A 23,003-nucleotide genomic window follows, 5' to 3' on the forward strand; every position below is an offset into this window, starting at 1 on the left:
ATACTAATAATTATATTTTTTTTCTTCAGAAATAATTCATAAATAAAAATATTTAATAGTTTTGGCTAAGACAAGACATGAAATTCTTATCTTATGATTGCTGTGAGAACGTTGTATTTGAGATAGATATAAACAGTACATTGACTTCTGTCCTTACACACAATTCTTGTTTCATTCGTATTCATAACCCGTCTCATTCACGACGGTTCAGTAGACTCTTGACTCCATCGTCAGAAAAAATATTATATTATTATGAAACATGTCTATACTTACACTAATGCTACTAATACTGGTAGTTCTATACGTTTTTCTTCATGTATGATTTTGTTAAATTGTACAGAATTAATAAAACAAAAAATAGTAATAAATCAAAAGTTCATTTAAAGTAGCAGAAACATAAAATAAAAACAAAATCATATTACTTACAGACATTTTAACCTGACGAATGTGAACAATGTTTATAACTATCTCACAAAATATATCTTATAATCGTGCCATTCTGTCCTAAACGATTCGCATACACCTATATCCTATACACTTCTAATAATAAATAATTTACTTGGCAATTTTAGTTACAGCCCATCAGATCTATTCTAGAGTTACGTCCCAGTATCGATTTTAATCAAGTCCAGTTTTGTTTTTTGAAACGTAATTAAGACTAAATCAAATAAATCGATAACAATGTCAATTAGTTCCTTTATGAACTGGAATTAGTATCCAGAGTAGAACGTCTAGTGTAGGAATTTATGGAAACATTGAAGGACACCTACAACTTTTTGTTATTTTTTTAGAGTTCATATAATAAGAAACGACTAATGAAATTCATGATAGAAAACGTACGAACGATTTCAGTCGATATTCAGGATCTGTCATTTCATAATAGACCCCTTGACTCGGCGAGCAATAGTTGCGGGGTCGTATTTGCAAAATGAAATTGCTCTGTAATAAGCATATTTGATTTGGTATTATAAACTCTACTAATGGCTAGGCCATTACGTAGCAAATTCTGTTAAAATTTCAATTAATGCTTATCAATACTGAGATGTACTCAAGAGGATGTTTACGTATGTAGAATATAAGATTTTGCCAATTCATGTTATTAATTAGGTAACCAATTACGGACGTGATTCGTTGAAAAGAAATAGAAATAAAGCTACGCATTCACGTCTCAAGTATACAAATTGAGAAATTTTGATAGGTATTAGTCTGAAGATATTATAGATACTCGTATAACACAAATTAAACATGTAATATTAAAAAGGATATTGGTTCTGTTTTCATCTTAAACAAAACTTATTTATTGAAGATATAATTAAAATTAAAAAAAAAGTTTTTGATAAATTGTTATTGCAATTATGTTATAATTATTTGCGTGAATAAAGAATAAATATATAAACTCGAACTCAAAATAATATATTCATGTAGGACCTTTCGGCTTGTCGAGCGTGTCATAAAGAATGAAGACATAAATGTCCCACTACTGGGCTTACGTGATGTCCAAATTTGAGTAAGTAGTGGGAAGTCTTCTTAGCCAAATAGAGAGGGTCTGCTCTACAACACTTATAGAGCGCGCCGTTGCCGCTCGTGTTATGGTAGCATTGTAACGCTACTCTCTGGCTTTGCCTATGCCTTCTCGAGGTATATTATGTAGTGTTTAGATAAATATTTTAGTATAATAGGAATATTTTATATTAAAAAAATATTTTAATAAAAAAACATTATTACCACACGGACGAAATCGCAGGTATCAACTAGTTGCTAATAAGGTAATTTACTGTACATTTGTTGTTATTGTCGGTCGGTTTGGGAAGTAAGCATTCTTATCCGTTGGGAGATTATTCGATTGCTGTTTGCATATTAAGTACTTAGGAAAATCACCGCGGTTTCGCTCCAACTGAATCCGTTACCTTACATTCCCGTGGGAATGTACGAGATTTGTTTCTTAGCGATTGGAAGGTATAACTTATATATATGTATATATGTATATATAATTCTAAACATCTATCGTTTCGGGTGCAATCTTTCCTCTTTCTACTTTCTTTGATCTAATAATAATTATTGGATCTCTATTATAAATGTAATTTCTTAGATAACTTCTAGACGTTAATATCCATTAAAAAGTTACTTGTTTCAACTATCAAGATTAATATATACACGTATCCATGTGGAAGACATATTTTATACTAACTGATGCCTGCGACATATACATTTTTTAGATAAAACATATATATATCTATATTCGTTGTCATGACAACCCATCTTCAAAGTCACCAAATGCCATCAGGATCCGTTCAGCCATTTGTGAAAAGGTAAAAAATACGGACAGACTTTCACATTTATAATATTAGTATGAACTATTATGTACGTTATATATTATTAAGACCGACCGTAAGAAAAGTTGCAGATAGTGAATTAAATGTTTTATTTTTTTTTATGTTCAAATTAATAAATCATATCTTCTTTCATATTTAAAATGGAAAACATCATTCGGACGGGCTTGATTAATAGTTACGATTCCAACAGAATCGTTGAAAGCGCGGCAGGTATTCAACATAAAACAGATTGAATTTGACGTAACAAATACTGTTACCTTCATTTTAATTTCCTCCTTCGTCTTCAGTTTATAGGGAAATAAAAAGTATTATAAGTTTTTGTATATTTTCTCCGCTCCGTTTCAGATAGGTATAAAAGATAGTATGCCATCATAATTTGAATCGTCTCCCTGAAGACTCGATTGCATGTGTTGCATGAATTGATTTTTTAACCTATATTGTCCGGATTGCTTATTCATAGTAACGATTGTGTAAGGATTTTTATTAGTTTTCTACTTTATTACATAGTATAAAACAAAGTCGCTGTCGCTGTCTGTCCGTCTGTCTGTTTAAATATATAAGCATATATAGATGCTTATATCTTTAAAACTACGCAACGGATTTTGACGCTGTTTCTTTTAATAGATAGAGTGATTCGAAAGGAAGGTTTATATGTATAATATATGTACACTTGAGCGAAGCCGGGGCGAGTAGCTAGTAACTAATAAATAAACTAATGGTAGGGACGATAGTTGTTGTATTGTAAAATATTTAATTTATTGTTATTTACTTTACTATTAACAAATTAGGGCCACATCTATTATATAAATTCAAATTCAGAAATCATTTATTTACATTTCAGCCGCTTATGAACGTCAAGCTTTTAATATTATAATTTATTCCCTACCGTCCAGTTCAGTATATAGATCAATTGGGAAGAACTGGCAAGAAACTCAATTGAATTACTTATTTTTCTTAAAAGCCAGTTTATTTAAAATGTATATAGGTATCTATGTCAATGTCTACGGGATCTTCATTAAATGAAAATCCCGTACATGAACAACTATTCCCATGTACGCTTGTCATTCAAGTAATCGTTTAGGCTTTGCTCAATAAATATGAATTAACAGTTGTTTTAAATTTATTTAAGGGTAATTCCAGTATATCCTTTGGTATCTTAGTGTAATTTTTTTACTTATTCCCATAAAAGACCTATTTACTTTTTCTAAACGATACTTGGGAACAGCAAGGTTTTTAAGTCTTTAAATCTAGTATTAATATTATGTGTATATATATAGATATTATTGAGAATAGGCGATTACAAAAGTTTATTCTGTCCAGTTTTGAAAAAATAAGACGAAATTAACAACATTATAGAAGGAAAAATAGATGGTATATAGAGATTTATAAAAATACACACTTATAGACTAGACAGTGTTTAAATATTAGTGTTAACAAAAGTTAAAGACGGAAAAGTTGGAGTACACACAGATGTTGTATCAAAGTTATAATTCCAGGACTGATAGAAGAATATACCTATATAAGAACTCCAGAAAAAAAATATTATTTGCTGTCTGCATTGACATAAATAGTTGCTTATAAAATATAGGAATAGCTATTTTTCATATATAAATATTGATGAATGAATGATATAAATATATATGGTATTTATTCAATATAAAACGATTACATTATATAGAATACAAAGTCCAGTTTTGCTTATAAAAAATAAATATACATCCGTAAATAGTACTTTAACCACATTGTTTACGGGCGATGATTTTTTTTTTACAAAACATCATAATAATATATTATGGTGAAGTAGTTCTTCAATATAGTTGTGTATATATGTGGTATTTATAAAAATACACACTTATAGTACCTAGACTTAGTGTTTAAATATTAGTGTTAACAAAAGTTATACATAACGGAAACGGATGTTGGTGTACACACAGATGTTGATCTATTTACTTTACCGGAAATCTTTTTATAATAACCTCGGACTTGTGATAACGATTAACAAATATACAAATTTATCCTTTAATGTAAAAACTTAACAAAATAAACTATTATTTGATGTCTGCATCGACATAAATAGTTGCTTATAAAATATAGAATAGCTATTTTAAGAATATATAAATATTGATGGCAGTAGAATGAATATAATATAAAACTATATTATATATATATTCTATAACAGCAGTATTTAAAAAGATTAAAATAAAAGCATACTTTTTATCTATTTATTATATATTTGAATACAAAGAAAGATTGCCCTTCTTATAATTAATTAATCTAAATATACATCCGTAAATAGTACTTTAACCACATTGTTTATAGTGGGAGTTGATTGTTGTTTTATTAGTGAGTAATGTAGTATAGACTAGTGGCTCGATTCCTAACTGATAGGGTATCATGTCGACCTTCACATGGTCTTTGGCGTCCATCATTGTTATATCTTGAAACCGATGTCGATGAATTAATTAACCCGGTTTTATGGTCATCTTATCATCCTTTACTGGTATCCCGAAAGTAGGTACATACCGTTATTCCAGAACACGCTAAAAATTTATTATTCATAAAAAGTATGATAAACTGTAAATAAATCTATTTTAGTTATTCAAGCTTTTGTTCTTTTTGTTTTTATATATTTCATTATTTGATTTGAAAGATAGCATTTGTTTGTTGTTATATACTTTATAATACTCGTAGTTCAGTCAGTGTAAATTGCGTTTGGAGAAGATTTAAGAATTTATATAGATGTTGATAAAACTGTTTAAGGGTGAGGAGTTGTGTGAATTTTATCAGTTGGAATGAAATTATTTTTGTCTACCACAATAGGAGACAGGCGTATCGCATATGTATGTTTGTTAGAGTTTTTGCAAATGGTACGTACTTGTATAAAGTAACTAGTACTAACTGTATCGAAGAAGAGTATCGTTATTTTGAAATTTTTGTAGTTTCTTATTATTGTACTTAAGAAGTTTGCTTTGGTCTTGATTTTTACCGCCCATTGGGCGGTAAAGATAAACCTTGGGGTTTTAGCCAGTAGGAGTCCGGCAGTACCCTTCGTTGCTCCTGCAGCGGATGGACTCCATAACATGGATTTCCCCAAGTAAAGAAAAGGTATTTAATGGTTCTGGTCACATTCATTTATTGCTATTATTTAGTTACTGTCGTTACTAAAATCAAAGTCAAAATTATCTATTATTATTATCATATATTAAATTTTTTGGTTCAAAAAAGAGAACAATTGCATCTTTTAAAAATGCTATGATTATAGTTGCATTATAAGTAACTAGTAACGTAAAGATATTATGGTAACGAGTACAACATAGTTTAGTAACTAGTACGTACGGGTACTCCATATGTTGTTACTTTTACATCTCTAATGTTTGTAGAAAATTAGGAGTAGTGTATTGCGGTAAGCCTGTACGGCGCTAAGATTTCTGTATATCGTAACGGTTGATTCGTTTTCATGCCGGTAATGAATTTTGTGGCTTCTGACTAATTTACCTTTGATTAATTTCGATCAGTGCGCGTTACCTTGTTGTAGTTTGATTTGTACTTATTGAACCCAAATGAAGGGAAAATCAAACGTTATATAAATCTCTTTTCGTATATTCAATAAATTATTTCTTTATTAACAGTAACGCGTAATTTTGCTTTTTAATTAAGTATGAGAAGTGTTTGAAATTTGGTTCAAATTTAAAAGATATATGTTATCTCCGTATATGTTGCCGCTGCCTTTGAATAATAATATAAAAACATCAACATAAAATTAAGTTGTTAAGTGAAAAACTTGTTGTCAATTTTAATTCATCTTATCTTCTAGTGTCCTCCATTCTTTGATGCATTCTATATATATGAATAAATTTGCTTGTCTTGACTGATTCAACTATAGTACTACTTAAATTGTAGGGGTCAGATGCTTAAATTTTGCCAGTTGATGCATTTTATAATATGAACATCCGCTAAGAATAGATTTTTTGAAATTCATCCTCAATAAGGCTTTTTATCTTTAATCCTACGTTCAGTGTCATATTACATACGGGTTTTTTTTTTCTAAATGCTTAATAGCTTTAATCATTAGTATGATTAAAGTAAAAGTCTATATAAAATACTTGGGTTGGGAAAACACTATAATCACTAGTTTAGTCAAATGCAGCGAACCTTCGTTAAGTACCTATGATTGGAGACCTCTATACTTGTCACTTACACTATGCTGTAACACGCAGAGTAAAACATATTAATGGACTAGTAATAAGCACAGTCTATATATTATACATATATAAATTGACTAAACGCTCTTGTGTAAATTTAATTTAAACAGAGAATGGCATATAAACTTAAAGAATAAAAATATTGTAATATAAACATATATTTTTTAATATCGATGCAATTAAATTAAGTTTGAAAAGAAAATTATGAAAATAATAAATAATTTGATAATTATTTTCGAATGTCTACTAATGTAAAGTTTTAATAAATTAATTGTTATTTCTTGTATAATAATATAAATGGATCTTAGAATAGATGGTGTTAAGATTAGCGAGATTGCGGAAAGATCAAGAAAATGGAAAAAAATGTATACGACGACTGAAAATACAAAACTTGGCAAACTGGGAGTAATTTTAAGTGGATGCTGAGCGTGTTTGATGTACAAATATTTAATGAAAATTTAAAGTAGAAGTTTTGTTAATAAAGCAATATGCAATAAGACAATGAAGAAGATGTGTAAGATAATATAAGACATACTATCATGACTGTTATCCTAGATGGGGTAGTCAGAGGCATTGTCAAATGTCAAATGTTGTGGTCAACACTTCACATGTCCACATTTCGCTAAGTATATTTCAATACAACGTGGCATGTGGGAGACTGCCGCCGTGTCTTGGATAAACTTTTGGTTTGATATCCTTCATCGGAGAGTCAGTTAGAAATATAATTAACACACCTTTTTTGTCAAATTTGAATTCATGATCCTTTGGATGTAATTCACAGTAGTACTAAGCCATGACTATCTCTCTTTTATTATTTGTATCCTTTATTTTGGCATTGATATATAGAAGAGTGATATATTGACGTAGATTCAAATGTGGTATACAGTCGTATATTGAAAATCTTATGTATTCAAATAAACATAAATAAAAAAAATAAGAAATAGTTGGGCAATGTTCACATTAGGTAATGAAATCTGAGCACTAATCATAATCACATGTAACGATTAATATTTCATAATAAAAATAGAGTTCGTGATAGTAAGTAAAGTATGATATTAAACGTAATAAAAATAATTAAATTCAAAAAGATTTATCAGACTTATAAGCACAAACTAAACTTCTGTAATAAGGATTAAATATAGATTTATTGACTAGAGAATCTTCGTGGATGAGCAACTCGCTTATTTGCACACAAATCAAGCCTTGGGGGCAATATTGAAACTTTTTGAATTGAATCGGGTGTAGCCATCCCTTGAAGTATTATTTTAGGACACTTGATACTTGAAATATTGAATATTGTAATTATTTGTTGTATTAAATTTATCTAATAATGCTATTATTGGATATTCATCCAATAATATAATTACATATTTATTGTATTTTAATAAGTAAACGTCTTATAAGTTATTACGTCAAAATTATAAATACAATTTACATTGTTGTGTGTCATATGAATTATAATATGAAAAGAAAATCATTTAACATCTTTATAAGCACGATTGTTTGCTATCGTTGGTGTCTAGGTATAAAAAAACACGGGTGATATACTTACATAGATATAATAACCTTTCTTTATCAGGTAGAATTTAGGATAGCAAATAGAGACGAACAATAAGTTTTATTAAATTAATTAATAAAATACCTACATAAATATATAACCTAAAAATATGTAAAAATACCTAATAATATACATGAAATAATGAAGACGTAGCTGTAAACGTTATAGTATTTTTGTTGGTAGAAATTTTTGGTCTTTTTCTTTAATTAATAAATGTCAAGTATTAATCGGGGTAACTTCTTATACAAGTTTATAGTCTACTATTTATAAAAATCTACAAAGTTTTATTATACGAAACTACACTATAGATTTGATATTTATCTAAATTGAAAGATAGAAGTTGGTAAAAACTTTTCATGGTTTCCGCTTGGTTTTGTCGAAAAACTACAGGAAGAAAATATTACTCGCCTTACATATTTTATATGTTATTTATAGTACCTGCGGGGACTAGCGCCGGTAGGTGTCTTTTTTTTTTAAATAACGAGTTTTCAGAGCGAACATCTATGTACACATATATATAAACTATAAAAGGCATTGTATATATATATTTTTATAAATACAACAATTTCTTAGGGTAATATCATTGTACGTAGTCATTTCATATAGACTTTGGATTAAAAAAATATATTAGCACCTTTTTATTTTAGACTATGCGACGAAGGTATTACGTTAGATGTATTTTTTTGTCTAAAGTCTCCCATAGAGAGGAATCTCCCTAGAGAATATAAGAACAAAATAATATCAAGTGTTGTGTTGTAAATATAAATTGTTATATATATATAAAGTATTAATATGAGGTTATTGAGGTTACTATTACATAGGTTTTGATTATCCCTAGAAAACTTACTACAATACGTTATATTTCCTTAATTGGATCATATGAGATTCAGTCTACGGACTTCGCTTCTTATTAAAACGTAACATAATATTTCAATTGCTAACAATTACAGGCCAATATATCGTAGCCAGTAATTACGGATCATAATACTGGTTGGTCGGACGAGCAAAACTGCAGAAATCCGATCAGTTTGTTTGTGGATACGAAGTGAAGTTGAAATAGCTTATGCATATATCCTGTATTTTTCTCTTACAAGCTGACCCGCGAAACTTCGTCTGCCCTTCATATTCTGTTTATGCAATATTTTTCATTAAAGTTTATAACACTTACAAATAACGTGGCTTTCTCTTGATAAAAGAATTTTTTAAATAACTACACTAGATTCAGAGATTATCTCTAACCTCAAAAACTTTTTCTCTTTCTAATATTAATGTCGATACGCTTCTATAGCATTAACTGTCCGCGATTTCGTCTATTTTTCAGACAGACTTTGTCTATGACGTGATGTTCGTGGTGCTCCCATGTAGATAAGATTGGTACTTACCATCAGGTTCATCAAAGTCAGTGGTTTTTATAATATTAGCCAGTATTTCTAATTTTTATTCAATACTACATTCATGTAACTGAATCAATTTGATTGACTTAGACAAAAGTTGGTAGTGGGATCGATTCCTTGCATGGTACAAACATTTGTATTTATGAAGTATAATATGTATTTAAAATATATATATATCTGTGTATTTGTATCAGTTATCTAGTATTCATAACACAAGCTTTAGCTAGCTTAACTTGGGTCTAGATGGCGCCGTGTGAATTGTCCTGAGATTATTATTATTTCAGAGAGGCTCAGTCTGAAAAGGACGGAACGGACTAAGGACTATGGAGAAAGGACTATGGACGGCACATTTTACCTTTGATGTATATACATACATGAGCAGAACAGTTCATGTGTGTATGTATCGGATCTAATGGAAATCTGCATATATCGCTTATACAGCGATATATGCAGATTCCCATTAGATCCGTCATCTTATTTGCAGGTACATAAAAAACCTTAACGTATCTTAAGTAGGTACATACCTGATTGGGACCAGTGAGGTTTAGCCCACAGGAGTTGCAGCGGAGACATTCCTCGTGGTAGTGATTGTTATCGTACAACGGCGATGGCTCTGCGAAATATGTTATTCTTTAATACGACGACATGAATTCTTATCAAAATTAATAAACAACAACAATAGTATGTAAAAAATATTATTTATCTAATATATTCGTTAATACAATAAAAATAATACAACAAATTATAGGTTTGTTCTTTCCCACCACTACCTATCAACTGCTTTCTGTTCTTACATAATGATTAGCTGGTAGAGAATGCCTTATAACATTAAGCTCGCCATATAGTACAATTTTATAAGTACAAATAAATAAATAAATAATAACAAATTGCATTCAATTGCGTCGTTTCGCTCCTTTTATACTCTTTTAAAATATACTAGTGACGTATTAATGAGCAAACCTTCGATCTGTAGTCAAATATGCAATATTAAAATAGTAATATAAATAGAATTTTGTATATACTACATATTATTTATTACGGATCGTTTATTACACAAACATTTAAAATTACATAGTATATACCTATGTAGTAGGTAGGTAGGTATAAAATATCGTCATCGTACATTGTGTTCCACCAAATTATAGTTTGGGATGGACATTCCATTATTTTGACTTAATAACAAAGAAGATAACATAAGAAAATGCAATATCGAAACAGTAAACAAGTGCGAGTCAAATTAGAATATCCGAAATATTTTATGATAATGTAATCCACGATGACTATGTTGTTTGTTTTGATGATTATATTATAATCACAACGATAATGGTGATATTTACATAAAAGATTTTATTTATTTTGATCGAGTTTTATGTTTATTTACGTTTTGTTTTATGAAGCTTCTGTACAAATATGAGAAGAATGATGAACATAATTAGCACATTGATACTCTCATCTTATTTCATTACTATATTAATTCAAATATCAATAACAAAAAACAAACAGGGAAAAATTTTTTGCGTCTTGGTCTGCTATTTACGTTTAATTTCATAAAATCCATACGTCCGTTTAGTCGTGAAAAGATGACAAATAGACTGAATAAAAGTATAAATACAAGTCTGTCGACTTTTGTATTTATAAATTTACTATGTATATGGATGTAGGGATTGACTATAAATATAAAAAAGTAACGAACAAAAATTATATTGCTGCATATAAATTTCGAGATACCATTTATTTGTACGCCAAATTTCATTAAGATTCAGCTGATAAAGATAAAGGGAAAGACATAGGTTTGAATTTATATTAGTATGAATGTGGTTGTAGTTCAATTGACATAAAATGTTTAAAAAAAACATCTAAATACTTACATATTAATAGTTTGGGAGATTTTTATTGACTTTGTCCACGTGGAATTTAAAGAAATGAAATTTATACATTACAGTAGCCTCAAGTTACTTCTTACAAAATTAGATATCTGATAATCTGATAATTACTTCAGAGATTACAAGTACAAACAGACAGATAAACACAAAATATTACAAAAAAATGTTTTTGAAGTAAGAACCATATATGTATACTTTTATATGCATTTAGTGAAAAGCTGTTAATTTGAAATTAGGATGAGATGTTAGGATCAATTTTGTTTATTTGTATTTGTACTGAAAATACAGGGCTCTCAAAAGTATTGTGGGCAACTTAGCGAAAAGTCAAGACTTGGCATGAGGCGTTACCCTTACCTTTAGATCTTAAATTATAAATAAAGGGTATTAAAGTTTTGGATTGATATACCAAAATATACTTTGTCTTACATTATGTAGGGGAACTGTTCGGTTCGGTGTTTCTTGAATGAATTTTAAAGTACTTCGTATAAACCTTCATCCTGTTGAATACATTAGAAACCCTTCTAGCCGGTTACCCATATCACTGGAAATTACTTCACGCCTCATTTTAAGTTTCGGCTAAGTTATCTTACTTGACATGTCACTGTGCAATTTAGTGTCTCCTGTGAAAAAAATTCATTGCACGAGGATCTAATTGTTCCCTTGGGAATTGTCATAAAAACGTAAATTGACAAAAGTTTCAAGAACTATTAAATATTAAATATAAAAACTTCATATAATATAAATATAAAAGTTTCAAAAATTATTAAATAATATTATAACAATTTTTTTGTTACCTTTTTATGAGACTAGAATATAAAACTATTTCGTAAAATGGCAATCTTTTTTTGCAAAATTATACGACCTCGGTTGGTGCAAATATTTGTATTCGTGAGGTATATTAATATGTTCAAGTTTACTATTCCATTTGGACGAAGCCGCGGGCACAGCTAGTCTATATATATATATATTAATATATAGCACGGACAAAAAATATACTATGAGTGCCTCATACATTACCATTTCTGAGAACTACGTCGTTATACCTCTGTACCCTGTAATTTCACTGACATGTATCATCCTTTCAAAAGTGTACGAATTTCAAAGCAAGCTGTAACGGTAGAGGTAGGTAACATAGATATATCTCTACGTACATGACTTTGTGTGATGTCTTCTTTTAGTAAAATCATCATATTTCATTCTACGCTAAATTTTCTAGATAAAAATAAAGATAAAGTTTCTTAATGACCTGAAATATGGCTACCATATCTTTTTATTTAGTTATAAATCTTTATGTTTATAAAATAGCAATACCATAAAGTTTAATACCTACTTCATATAAATTATAGATTGTGAAAAAAATTATGGACTTAGAAACGAAAAAGAAAGTGTTTCTGTAAGTATTATAAATATATTAAGGTACCTTTTAGTACGAAACCTTACATAAAATATATAAAAACCGATAAAGTGCAGCAATTAAAATTAAAAAACATACCGTACAGACCATGACGGTCTAGTAGACAAAGCCAAGAACAATAATATAAACAATACTTGATGAATTTCTTAATACCTTATGGTATTAAGAAAAGTCAAAAAGATAAAGAACTCGTGAGCTTTGCCGATATAAAATGAAAACTATATATAACAAAACACAAAATGCGCTGGATATCTATACGATCGGTAAATATAGATATTATTCAGCAAATAATAAATGGTTGCAACTGAATGGAAGGTAAATTGAATCTATACTAATATTATAAGGAGAGAGAGAGGGATTTTGTAACTCGAAAAGTAAACTCCGGTACTACTGTATACAAGAATTTATTTTACTATTGGAACATAGAATATATATTATTTTTATATAAACAAAGCTCACAAAGTTATGAGCATCTGGATAAAGGACCACTAGTAAATAATATAAGTATTAATAACTCAAAGATATTACAGTTTCTTTCTGTTATTTTCAGTAAACTCAGCATTAAAAAGTAGAGAGCCTATATTGTGTGGAGAGTTTTCATAGCAGTTCTACAATAAGAGATTTTTCCAGTTTGCAGCTATTTGATGTTTACTCATAACACAATGATTTAAAAATTAAGTAATTCTTAAAATTCTTAAAACGTAATTCTTATTAATTCTTAGTAATTCTTAAAACGGATAATTCTTAAAAATTAGGGTTAGCTAAGTTTAGGCTTAACTATATATGACCTTATCAGAGATAAACTTTCTACAAATTTAACTGGGTATCTCTGTCCTATTTATTGCGGTTGTATAATTATGACGTGATGGCGTCTAAATCTTCATATATCATACTTAGGCGACCGTAGCTACTTACTATTAAGTTACCAGTCATATTATACATATTTTTTTTCTATATATATATATATATATATATATATATATATATATATATATATATATATATAAATCATTTTCCTTTCTGGAATTCTTGATTAACTCCTAGCATCAAAGCGCGGAATTCGTAGCGTATTGAAATGTTTTCGTAGCAGTACAACGTCAATACATTTTCCCACTTCTCACCTATTTGTGGTTATAACGTTATGACTTAAAGGGCAAAGTCAATTACTTGATAAAGTTTTATTCTGATTTATACTCATTCTATACATCGTAGCCCAGACAACGTAGCGTTTCGGCGCTACAATACGTTCGTAGCAGAGCTACGTAAATAAATTAATCCCAAGAGCTCGCTTAATTGGGAGTCATGATGTCGTAGATGCTGGAAGGAAATTGTCATCATTGTGGTTTAATTCTTTGCCACAGAACCCCCGAGTTTGTACAACATAGTAATATATATGCGCAACAGGCATAATTTAATTATCTTCTATTTGCACCACAGCACAATAAAGCGCAAAGATGCTAAGAGGGTTATGTCATAGCGCATTAACAAAAATATCCATGCTAATATTGTAATTATGAAAGTATGTTTGTCCGTTTGTTAATTTTGACTACTAAACGGTTAAACGGATCTTGTTAAAATATATAAAAAAAAGGTTGTATCATGAGAACGAACAGAAGCTCTTTTATCTCTGAATAAGTAAGTTACGGGTATGGTGAGTGCGAAAGCGTGTCTCTCTGTTTTTTACAATTTCACAACTAAACGACTTAACGAATCCTAATGAAGTTTGACGTACAAGTAGAATAATGAATGTTCATTTGACATTTTATTAGAACTGAATGAATATGATGTATGAATAATATTATATAACTAGTATTTAATACGGCTTAAAAAAAAAAAATAGAATATGATAACTAAAATATATTATTAAAAGTGGTTCATCTTGGCAGCGTTCCCTCTTTGAAAAAAACTTTGCATATCACACATTGTATGTTGATATTGTTTTCATAACTTTGACAATTTCTTCTGGAATGTTTTCTCTACATACATATATGTATTTAATATGTATACATATAATTACACACACACACACCGTCATACACTGTACACCAGTATAATATCGAGTTGGGTCGCTAGTTCACTAATGAACGTATTCGATATTTAAATACTTTTAAAATACGCGTACAACCTAATTAATGACGTTAATGTACCGTAGCGTCGAATTCATGACAGCAATAAACGAAGTTTGCTATACATTTAGATATTTATTATTGAAGGAACGTAATAGAAACTGGGCATAATTAATGTGACCGTATAAGAAGCCGTAAAGTGGGTGGTAAATACGCATTTTCATCATTTTTATAGCTCAAGGAAGTGTACTACGAGCGATAGTATTAATGTAACGGGCCTTGGAAACAATATTGGTGCAATCTTCTTCGGTTTATTGTTATCGTCAGCTATATAAAATATAATTGATTGTCATAAATTGTACATAGGACTGGAATTTCGTGTCCAAAATGGTGAACATTTATGTGAATAAAATTAATGTTTCAATTCGTAAAGACATTAGCGAAAATTGTAATTTCATATTAAAATAGGCATATATTTTAACCATATGTAATATATACTAAATTTATTATAAATTATAACATAAGTCACATTATATTTAAATAAATTTGATATACAATTAATTATAAAATATAAAATGTTACGATCTTTCTTTTAATGACTTCGAGTGGCATTGAAACTGAAGGATTCTGTAATTTGCTTACGTAAAACTGTTTACCATTATAGAAAGTAAGTACAGCTATTGTAACTAATTAATTCGTTTAGATATTGTATCCAAGATAATACAATACTTCTCAACATTTTGGCTACAACATTATTATTTGAATTGAACATGGCAAGGGGCGAGCTTACGCTTATCTTTTTTGGTATTGCTAGAAGTACCGATTTAGAAATTATTCTTTAGGTATATTTAGTTTTTACGTTAAAATTATACCAATACTCAACTATTGTAGATTATTTCTGTGTTGGGCTCCAAACATGTATATAATGTTTAGGGAAACTTTTTTAATTGCTTATGTGATTGTTACTATATATATTTGTTGTACTAACACAATCGTTCTTTTTATAGGATTTTCTTTTTAAATTAAATATATATTATAAATATTTCACACGTATTTTCTTTTCTTATATAAAGTAAATATAATAATATTATAACTGGATAATCCTGAAAACCACATTTTTTTTCTAATTCTATTTCTTTATGAAACAAAATAAATTACTGTTTTATTTAGTTTTTAAATTTAGCTTTTAAGTTATTGAATGTAAGATAAGACAAGATATATTCCTGTCTTAATAACTGTAATTACATTTAACCTTAATATTTGTATGTGGTTTTATGACATTTTTTTGTTACTATAATTAGTGTAGTATAGTTATATGTATGTTTGTTTAAACACTTTATTGCACAGTAAAAACTAAAGTTAAAAAATATCTCGAAATTACCATGTCCTTAAGGAATAAAAGAGTTTAATACCGGATTTATCTCAATACAGGGATTTCTTCCATTAAACCTTTTAATTAACCTGATCTAATAGAGATAATATTCATATATAAATTAACGTTACTTATATCCTAAATATAATATTTTATTTGTGGTATCCTACATTAATTAGTTAACCTTTGCTAAATGTTACATTTTGACCTTAAGAGTGGGAGGAACTATTATAATATCACGTGAAGCATGTTTATCGACATCATTTCGTCTTTATTTTACTTCATTTAATGTTGTCATAATGTATTTGTTTTTTTATTTATCTCTTGGTATATTTAGACTTACTTAACTACATTTCTTTTTATAATTTTCTCATATTTCAAATACTTCATCCATTTATTTTTGGAATTTAATTGCCCTCAGTAACATCGATATTCTTAAAATAAGGAGTAAACTATTTTGAAGTCTTTATTGTTTATGATATAAAATAAAATTGATAATTAAATAAATTATGTACGTGTATTTTAAGCATTATATTATTTAATTATATATTAGAACATCAAGATAAAATTTTAAGTATAACTTACCATGGCGAATCGTAGAAATATTTCAAAATATCTATATTAAATTATAAAATTCTGACGCCTGTATAAATAATTATCACTAAATATATACAACTAGCTAAAGTTCAGTTATATTTTGGTGTTCAGATTGTTATTTTCTAGTCCATTACTCTATTTACATTACTTAGTTTTTATATACACAACATACTGTTATTTTCAACACATTCACTATTTTACCGGCAGTACCTTATCACAAAGATATCTCCAAGCTTACAATATGTATAGAACGTCAATAAAATATATTTACATCTAATATATTGGACAATCACAATAAATATCGTCTGACACGATAAAATCGCGACATTATCGTTTTTAAATATTTCTGGAATTAAATTCGTTGTAAATGTTACATTGGAATCGGTTATTTAATATTTTCGCGATTTTAATCCTTCGTTGGACAACTAATTGAGGTTATTCGTTGTGTACGACACATCACTTTTGTTCTGGTAAACATGGCAGCATTTGGCAACAGATGACAAGCGCGGGCGAGCCTGCCTGCGCCGGGAAAACGCGTTCATCTCATGTCACGACAGGCTTCCGAGCGGGCCGCCCAAAATAGGTTCCGTGACCGGCCAACATCAGAGCTGCGGCGCCACTGTCTGTTCCTTTTATTAGGAACCCTCTCTCTTATATCGGTAAAGCAGCACACCGTGAGAGGGAGACAACAAAGCTGCGTGTAAATCGATTGGCTGGAGAAAAGGGGCGGATGCCGAGCACGTGGCAATGGGTATTGTCATGGAATAGTGTAATAGTGGCGGAGTTTACAGTTTTCAATGCAATTCACTTTCTACGAAAGCTGCCAAGCGCGCGATACTATGAAAGTTATTTAACTCATTATCAACTGTGGGTTATATTGTTGGTTTATTATTGTAAAGTCCAGTCTTAAGAAGCACTTGAAAGTCGGTAATGTAATAATTTTTGAAACAATTTAAAGTTACATTGTTGAGAAGGTAATTGGATTATACTATTTTTATTAATTTTTAAAGTTGGAAATATATTTATCTATTCAAAACTTCTTTTGTTTACTATAGAATTGTCTTTGTCTGAGATATGGAAAACTTTTTTAAACTTGTGAATATCTAGATTCCACTACAAGAACATATCTGTATACATCTATAAGTCTATCTAATGTGTAGTTACCTACAATGGTCGGAGGATGGATGTATTTCTACCTCTTCATAATATAAGATGTCGTGTAACGAATGTGGAGCTTGTGGAGTGGGTAAACTAGTATTTGTTCATAACAGTTGTTTCTATTAGAGTACACATGTATATATATGTATACAATATCCATCTACCATTTAAAGAGAAACTTTTAAAATATTCTTTGAACTCGCACTTTTTATAGTATTTTTATAAATTATCTGCTATTATCTTAACGGATAATTTGATATATAAAACTTTGAAAAGCAAATAAATGAATTTAAATTATATTACCTGTTTGAGTACTGGAGTCGAAGAAAGTACTGGTTGTCTCTACTGTCATGGTGCCGATGGTGCCATCTAATATTTGGGTTGACGAGTCTCGACGACCGCGAGCGCGCATACAGGCGTCATCGCTTTGAGAACTTTGACGTCTAAAATTACGACAACGAATCATCTCTTCTGTCGTAGATTGTCTTCGAAACCCACGAGCTATCAATATCTCTTCCGTGGTAGACTGACGTCTTATTATTGTTCGTTCGGGAGGCCGAGCGCATGGACTTGGATCACGACTTGAACATGAACTAGATTCTGGGCTTCGGGCCCGACCTACTCTAGCGCATGAAGCTTGTCTTCTTAGACGACCTCGACGTCTTGCTGCTGAGGGACTAAGCTCTCCGCCACCTGCCCTGTCAGGACTTAATTGAGACCGTTCCCTTCTTGGACGCGCGGCTGAATCGGGGCTCAACGAATCTCTTCTTGCCCTACCTTCATCGTCGGGTCCCAAAGATGGTCCAGAATCTCTACGTCTTGTTCCAGGTGGACCGGTAGGATCGTCGAATGCTGTAGCTTGTCGTTGTAACCTTCCAAGCCTACGTTCTGGGCTTGCAGCTGCTCGGGAATCTCTTCTTGCTCTTCCACATTGTGTTGTGGAATCACGACGACCACCTAAATTAGGTGGAGTACGACCGCCAGGTGTAACTTGTGTGGATTGTGCTGATTGAGTAGCTTGGGATGTCTGCACAGCTTGAGCAGCATTACCCGGTATTGTTGGTGAAGTAGGCGAAGGCGTTACAGCGGATGTTATGATTGTAGGCATTGTCATGGGTTGGCATTCGCCATCTGATCGACTTGGTTCATGCACTGCTACTATGGTAACACAGGGTGGTTGACTTGATGGTCCAGCATCTAGGGAAGCATCTACAAAAGATGGTGGAGCAGGAATAGGTGGTGAAGCCCGTCTCTTTCTTTGGGCTGCTACTATTCGCGGAGGCGGAGCAACGGAGTCACGACGATGTCGGTGTCCTTCTACTGAATCTCTACGTCCTTTATCATCATCACCAGATCCCCGCCTTTTGATGCGCCGTTCTCTTGGTGTTGGCATAATTATAGTGGAATCTTTGCGTTCCCAGCAATTTGGGAAATCTGCACGAAAATCATTTGGTGCAGCTTTCGAGTCTCGACGTTTGGAAGCCATGGATTTAATTCCGGAATCTGCAGACGAATCGCGCCTGCGTCGAGGGGGAGGTTCGTGGCGCGCCCAGGGTAGGGAACGTGCTAGGTCTGCCAGGGTTTCCCTTCGGGAAAGAGGGGCTCGTTGACGCCGGGGTCCACTGCCACCTCCACCCCACTCGCGTAAGATATCTGTAAGTTGCGCTAGCGATGAACGGCGGCGTCGTGGACCTCCTGAAACATAAATAAATGTATACAGCTTTTAGTAGTATTTTAGGGATGTTGACTTAACATAAAATTGCTTGCATTAACTAAAATACCTAATTAAATAAAAAACATCAAATTGATAACGTTAATAGAATGTACACTAAATTGTAAAGTGTAGAACTTTATAATTTAGTTAAGTAGTTATTTTATAATTTAGATTACATTCTGATAATTTTTAAAACGCTTGTTTTTATTTTATTTTACGTATATAATATAAAACTATCATTTAAAATATCTAAATTGAAAGATGTATTTTTAAGTATATTATTTAAGTGTACTTATGTATAGTTTGAATGTTATAGCCATGTGATTAAGTTATTACTTAGTGTAACAAAATATCGGTATACAATTAATGAAATAATAAGGCTGAATCTATCTGCGGTTAACTGTCATATGTAACTGCATATTTTTATGATGGGTATTTATTTTATATTAATAATTAAGCTTGTGATTTGGAAATCTCATTCATTTTATTAATGTTATTATTGCATTGTACAGTGACTATTATAACAAATTATTATTTAGGCATACCCCTTTGTTGATCGGCGTCGGGCTCTGGTGGGGACAGACAAGAGACTTGCGCAGCGGAGTCTCTCCGACTGCCAAGTCTTTGTCTGAGAGTGGACTCTTCTAATGTGGACCTCGTCAATTCGTCCCAACCGTTGCCTCCAGCCCACACAAGTCCCACTTGATGAGACAATATCGGCAGGTTGCAAACGAAACATATTGCGGTCATTGTCCTGTTGAGAAATAAAATAAAATTAGAAGCCGATCTTAGCTTATATTAAATTTCTGTACAATGTCCTTTGTAGTCACTCACGCTTTGTTATTTTGAAAATTTGTATCAGGATACATTGTGTACGATACGCCGTCTGCTCAATATGCAATATGAATAACCGTGAAGCCAATATCGCGCCCTTGTATTCGCATCACTGGTCTGATAACTAAACTATGTGATACTAAGTATTAACCGCTTTTATACTTATTGACAATAACATTATCATTAAACAGTCTAAGTTTAGGAATTGTTCTGACTTTACATTTTTTATTGATAAGCGCAACTACGCGCGTTTATTTAAAAATGAAGACCTCAAAAAGGAATTTTCCTCGTTTTTGCAACATTTTTCGTTGATAATCCGCTTCTACTATCATAGCGTGGAGTTTTATATTTATATCTATAGTCTTCCACGATAGGCATAATAGAGCACTAAAAGAATTCAAACAAATAGATCCTGAGATTAGGGAGCTCAATCGAAGAAACAAACTCTAGCTTTATAATATTAGTACCACAGATGAAACAGTTACTAAAAACATTATTTTCTGTTTTCCAATTCAATTAATAATATGGAGTATTTCAAGCTTGGTGATGCCAAATTGTATTACATTAGATAAAGTTTATCGGAGGCGTTTACAGCTTTGTTGTATATTACATCCATTTATGAGTCGATATTACATACGATTGATATTACAGGCAGCGTTATTGTGTCGTCAAGCAGTACATGATGTTTTGTTGATAAAGCCTATCTACCGGCTGTTCGGATGAACGAATTGCACCCCAAACGTTCAAGAATTCAGTACCGAGCTGATGTTTTGTGATGTGGAAACTATGAATGTGTTCGCTCAGAATGAAATTAACTACATATTCACAAAGGAGTTATATTTATATACAGTATCATTCTGTAACTAAATGAATAATAAAATTCTGAGGAGAAACACTCAGTCTTTGAGTAAACACATTTCTATGATATTAATGTCACTGTTTAATTTAACATAAATGTTTCAACCAAATGTAAAATGTATCTACTAAGTGTCTACTAGACTAGGCTTACTAAATGGGGACTACTATATTATTATTAACTTTAGCATAAACTTCTGAATCTACAAGGAATGGTCTATACTTCCTCTTGATTATAATGTTACTACCTAACAGTTCTACAGATTAGTCTACTGTGCAAACTTAGGCTATGATTGACTTGTTAAATGATATTACGAGTACATTAGTGAACTGTGTAATTTTATGTTAATATTAGTATGCGTGTTGCTAATTGCGCTGTGTTCAAGTAAGAGGTACTTTTGAAAATGAAGTTTTTTGAAGAAGCATGCACTACTATAAGAAAATCAAAATATACTAAATTATGGGATATAGGGTAATACTAATCGACAAGTTTGTCTCGTCTGCCGACTATTACTGAAAGTTGAAATAGGTTTAGATTATAGCCTATAAACAAGCCATGGTTTCGACATTTTTTAGAAACTTCAATCATACAAAAAAGACGGCACAATTATTTTGATTTTAAAATATAGATACTTTATAAGTAAACTTTTGTTAATTAAAATTATAAACTTATGTTTCAGAATAACGTAACTACGTAACATTATGACACTTTAGAAAATTAATATAAAGTTTAGAATCAATTACATCAGTCCGTTAAATATGATTATTTGACTTTGAATTTAAAGGTACCAGAATATTTCAGGTACAGTTCGATACTGTCTTAATTATATGGGTAATTAAATAAATTGATACTCAATCAACTAAACAATGTCGATTAGCAAACATTACATTATATGTGTGTTATAAATACAAGGACTACAAGGATTAGTGGTGCAGTCTAGGGAAGCGTTAGGTGTTTACTATTCATGCTTGGTTCTTCTCGGGGACCTGTAATGACGTAGACGAGGTGAAGGGGACTGAGGCATGTCGGAAGCCGGGGCATTGGGGGCAGGGCGCTAACTGAGAGTAAATCCCACATACAATATCACATCAAACACTTTGTACATCTGAAACAATAGGATAAGAATTAGTGTCGATACCGCTATATATATGGACGACATGTTTAAGCACGATGATAGCGAAATCTGTCAAAGATATTTCACGTCTTATTATTTGTTGGAGATGCCAATAAAATTATAGATAGGAAACCTTATATAATTTTGTTGTATAAATAAATAAAATATGAATGTGAAATAGAGAATACAATGTGTTGTCATACGTTTTGCTATGAACGTTGTCTTATGTTTTATTTGTTCTTTAGATATTATAAGAATATAAAATTTTACGCTTTAATATCAACACCTTGGTGTTTTAACAATTTTACCATTATTTAATTTCCCGTGTATTTAACTTACCTTGTTGAAATAAATGCGTCATTTTCACTTACCATTCAAAGACGTGAAAATATCTTACTTGTGTTATTTAAGTATATGTAGTTGTTACTATTTGTATAAATAGTGACATGGAAACTAATAACGTTCATTTATTTGAAACAGTGTTTGAATTACAAACTAAACAAAATAT

The 23,003-nt window shown here is 30.7% G+C and overlaps 1 protein-coding gene across 1 annotated transcript in view; it reads right to left on the reverse strand.

The window, feature by feature from the left end:
• Positions 1–22,405, reverse strand: part of LOC131855610 (uncharacterized) — a 79,370-nt gene extending 56,965 nt beyond the window's left edge. Inside the window, exons 1-4 of the mRNA XM_059206896.1 lie at positions 22,368–22,405; positions 20,237–20,445; positions 18,281–19,672; positions 10,012–10,100 (exon numbers count right to left, since the gene is read on the reverse strand). Of these exons, the coding sequence (XP_059062879.1) occupies positions 10,012–10,100; positions 18,281–19,672; positions 20,237–20,445; positions 22,368–22,405 (1,728 nt within the window). The remainder of the gene's footprint in view (positions 1–10,011; positions 10,101–18,280; positions 19,673–20,236; positions 20,446–22,367) is intronic.
• Between the last annotated feature and the right edge of the window lie 598 nt (positions 22,406–23,003).

This window comes from Achroia grisella, unplaced genomic scaffold (assembly GCF_030625045.1).
Source record: "Achroia grisella isolate CSIRO2021 unplaced genomic scaffold, CSIRO_AGI_Agris_v1 utg146, whole genome shotgun sequence".
NCBI classification, from domain to species: Eukaryota; Metazoa; Arthropoda; class Insecta; order Lepidoptera; family Pyralidae; genus Achroia; species Achroia grisella.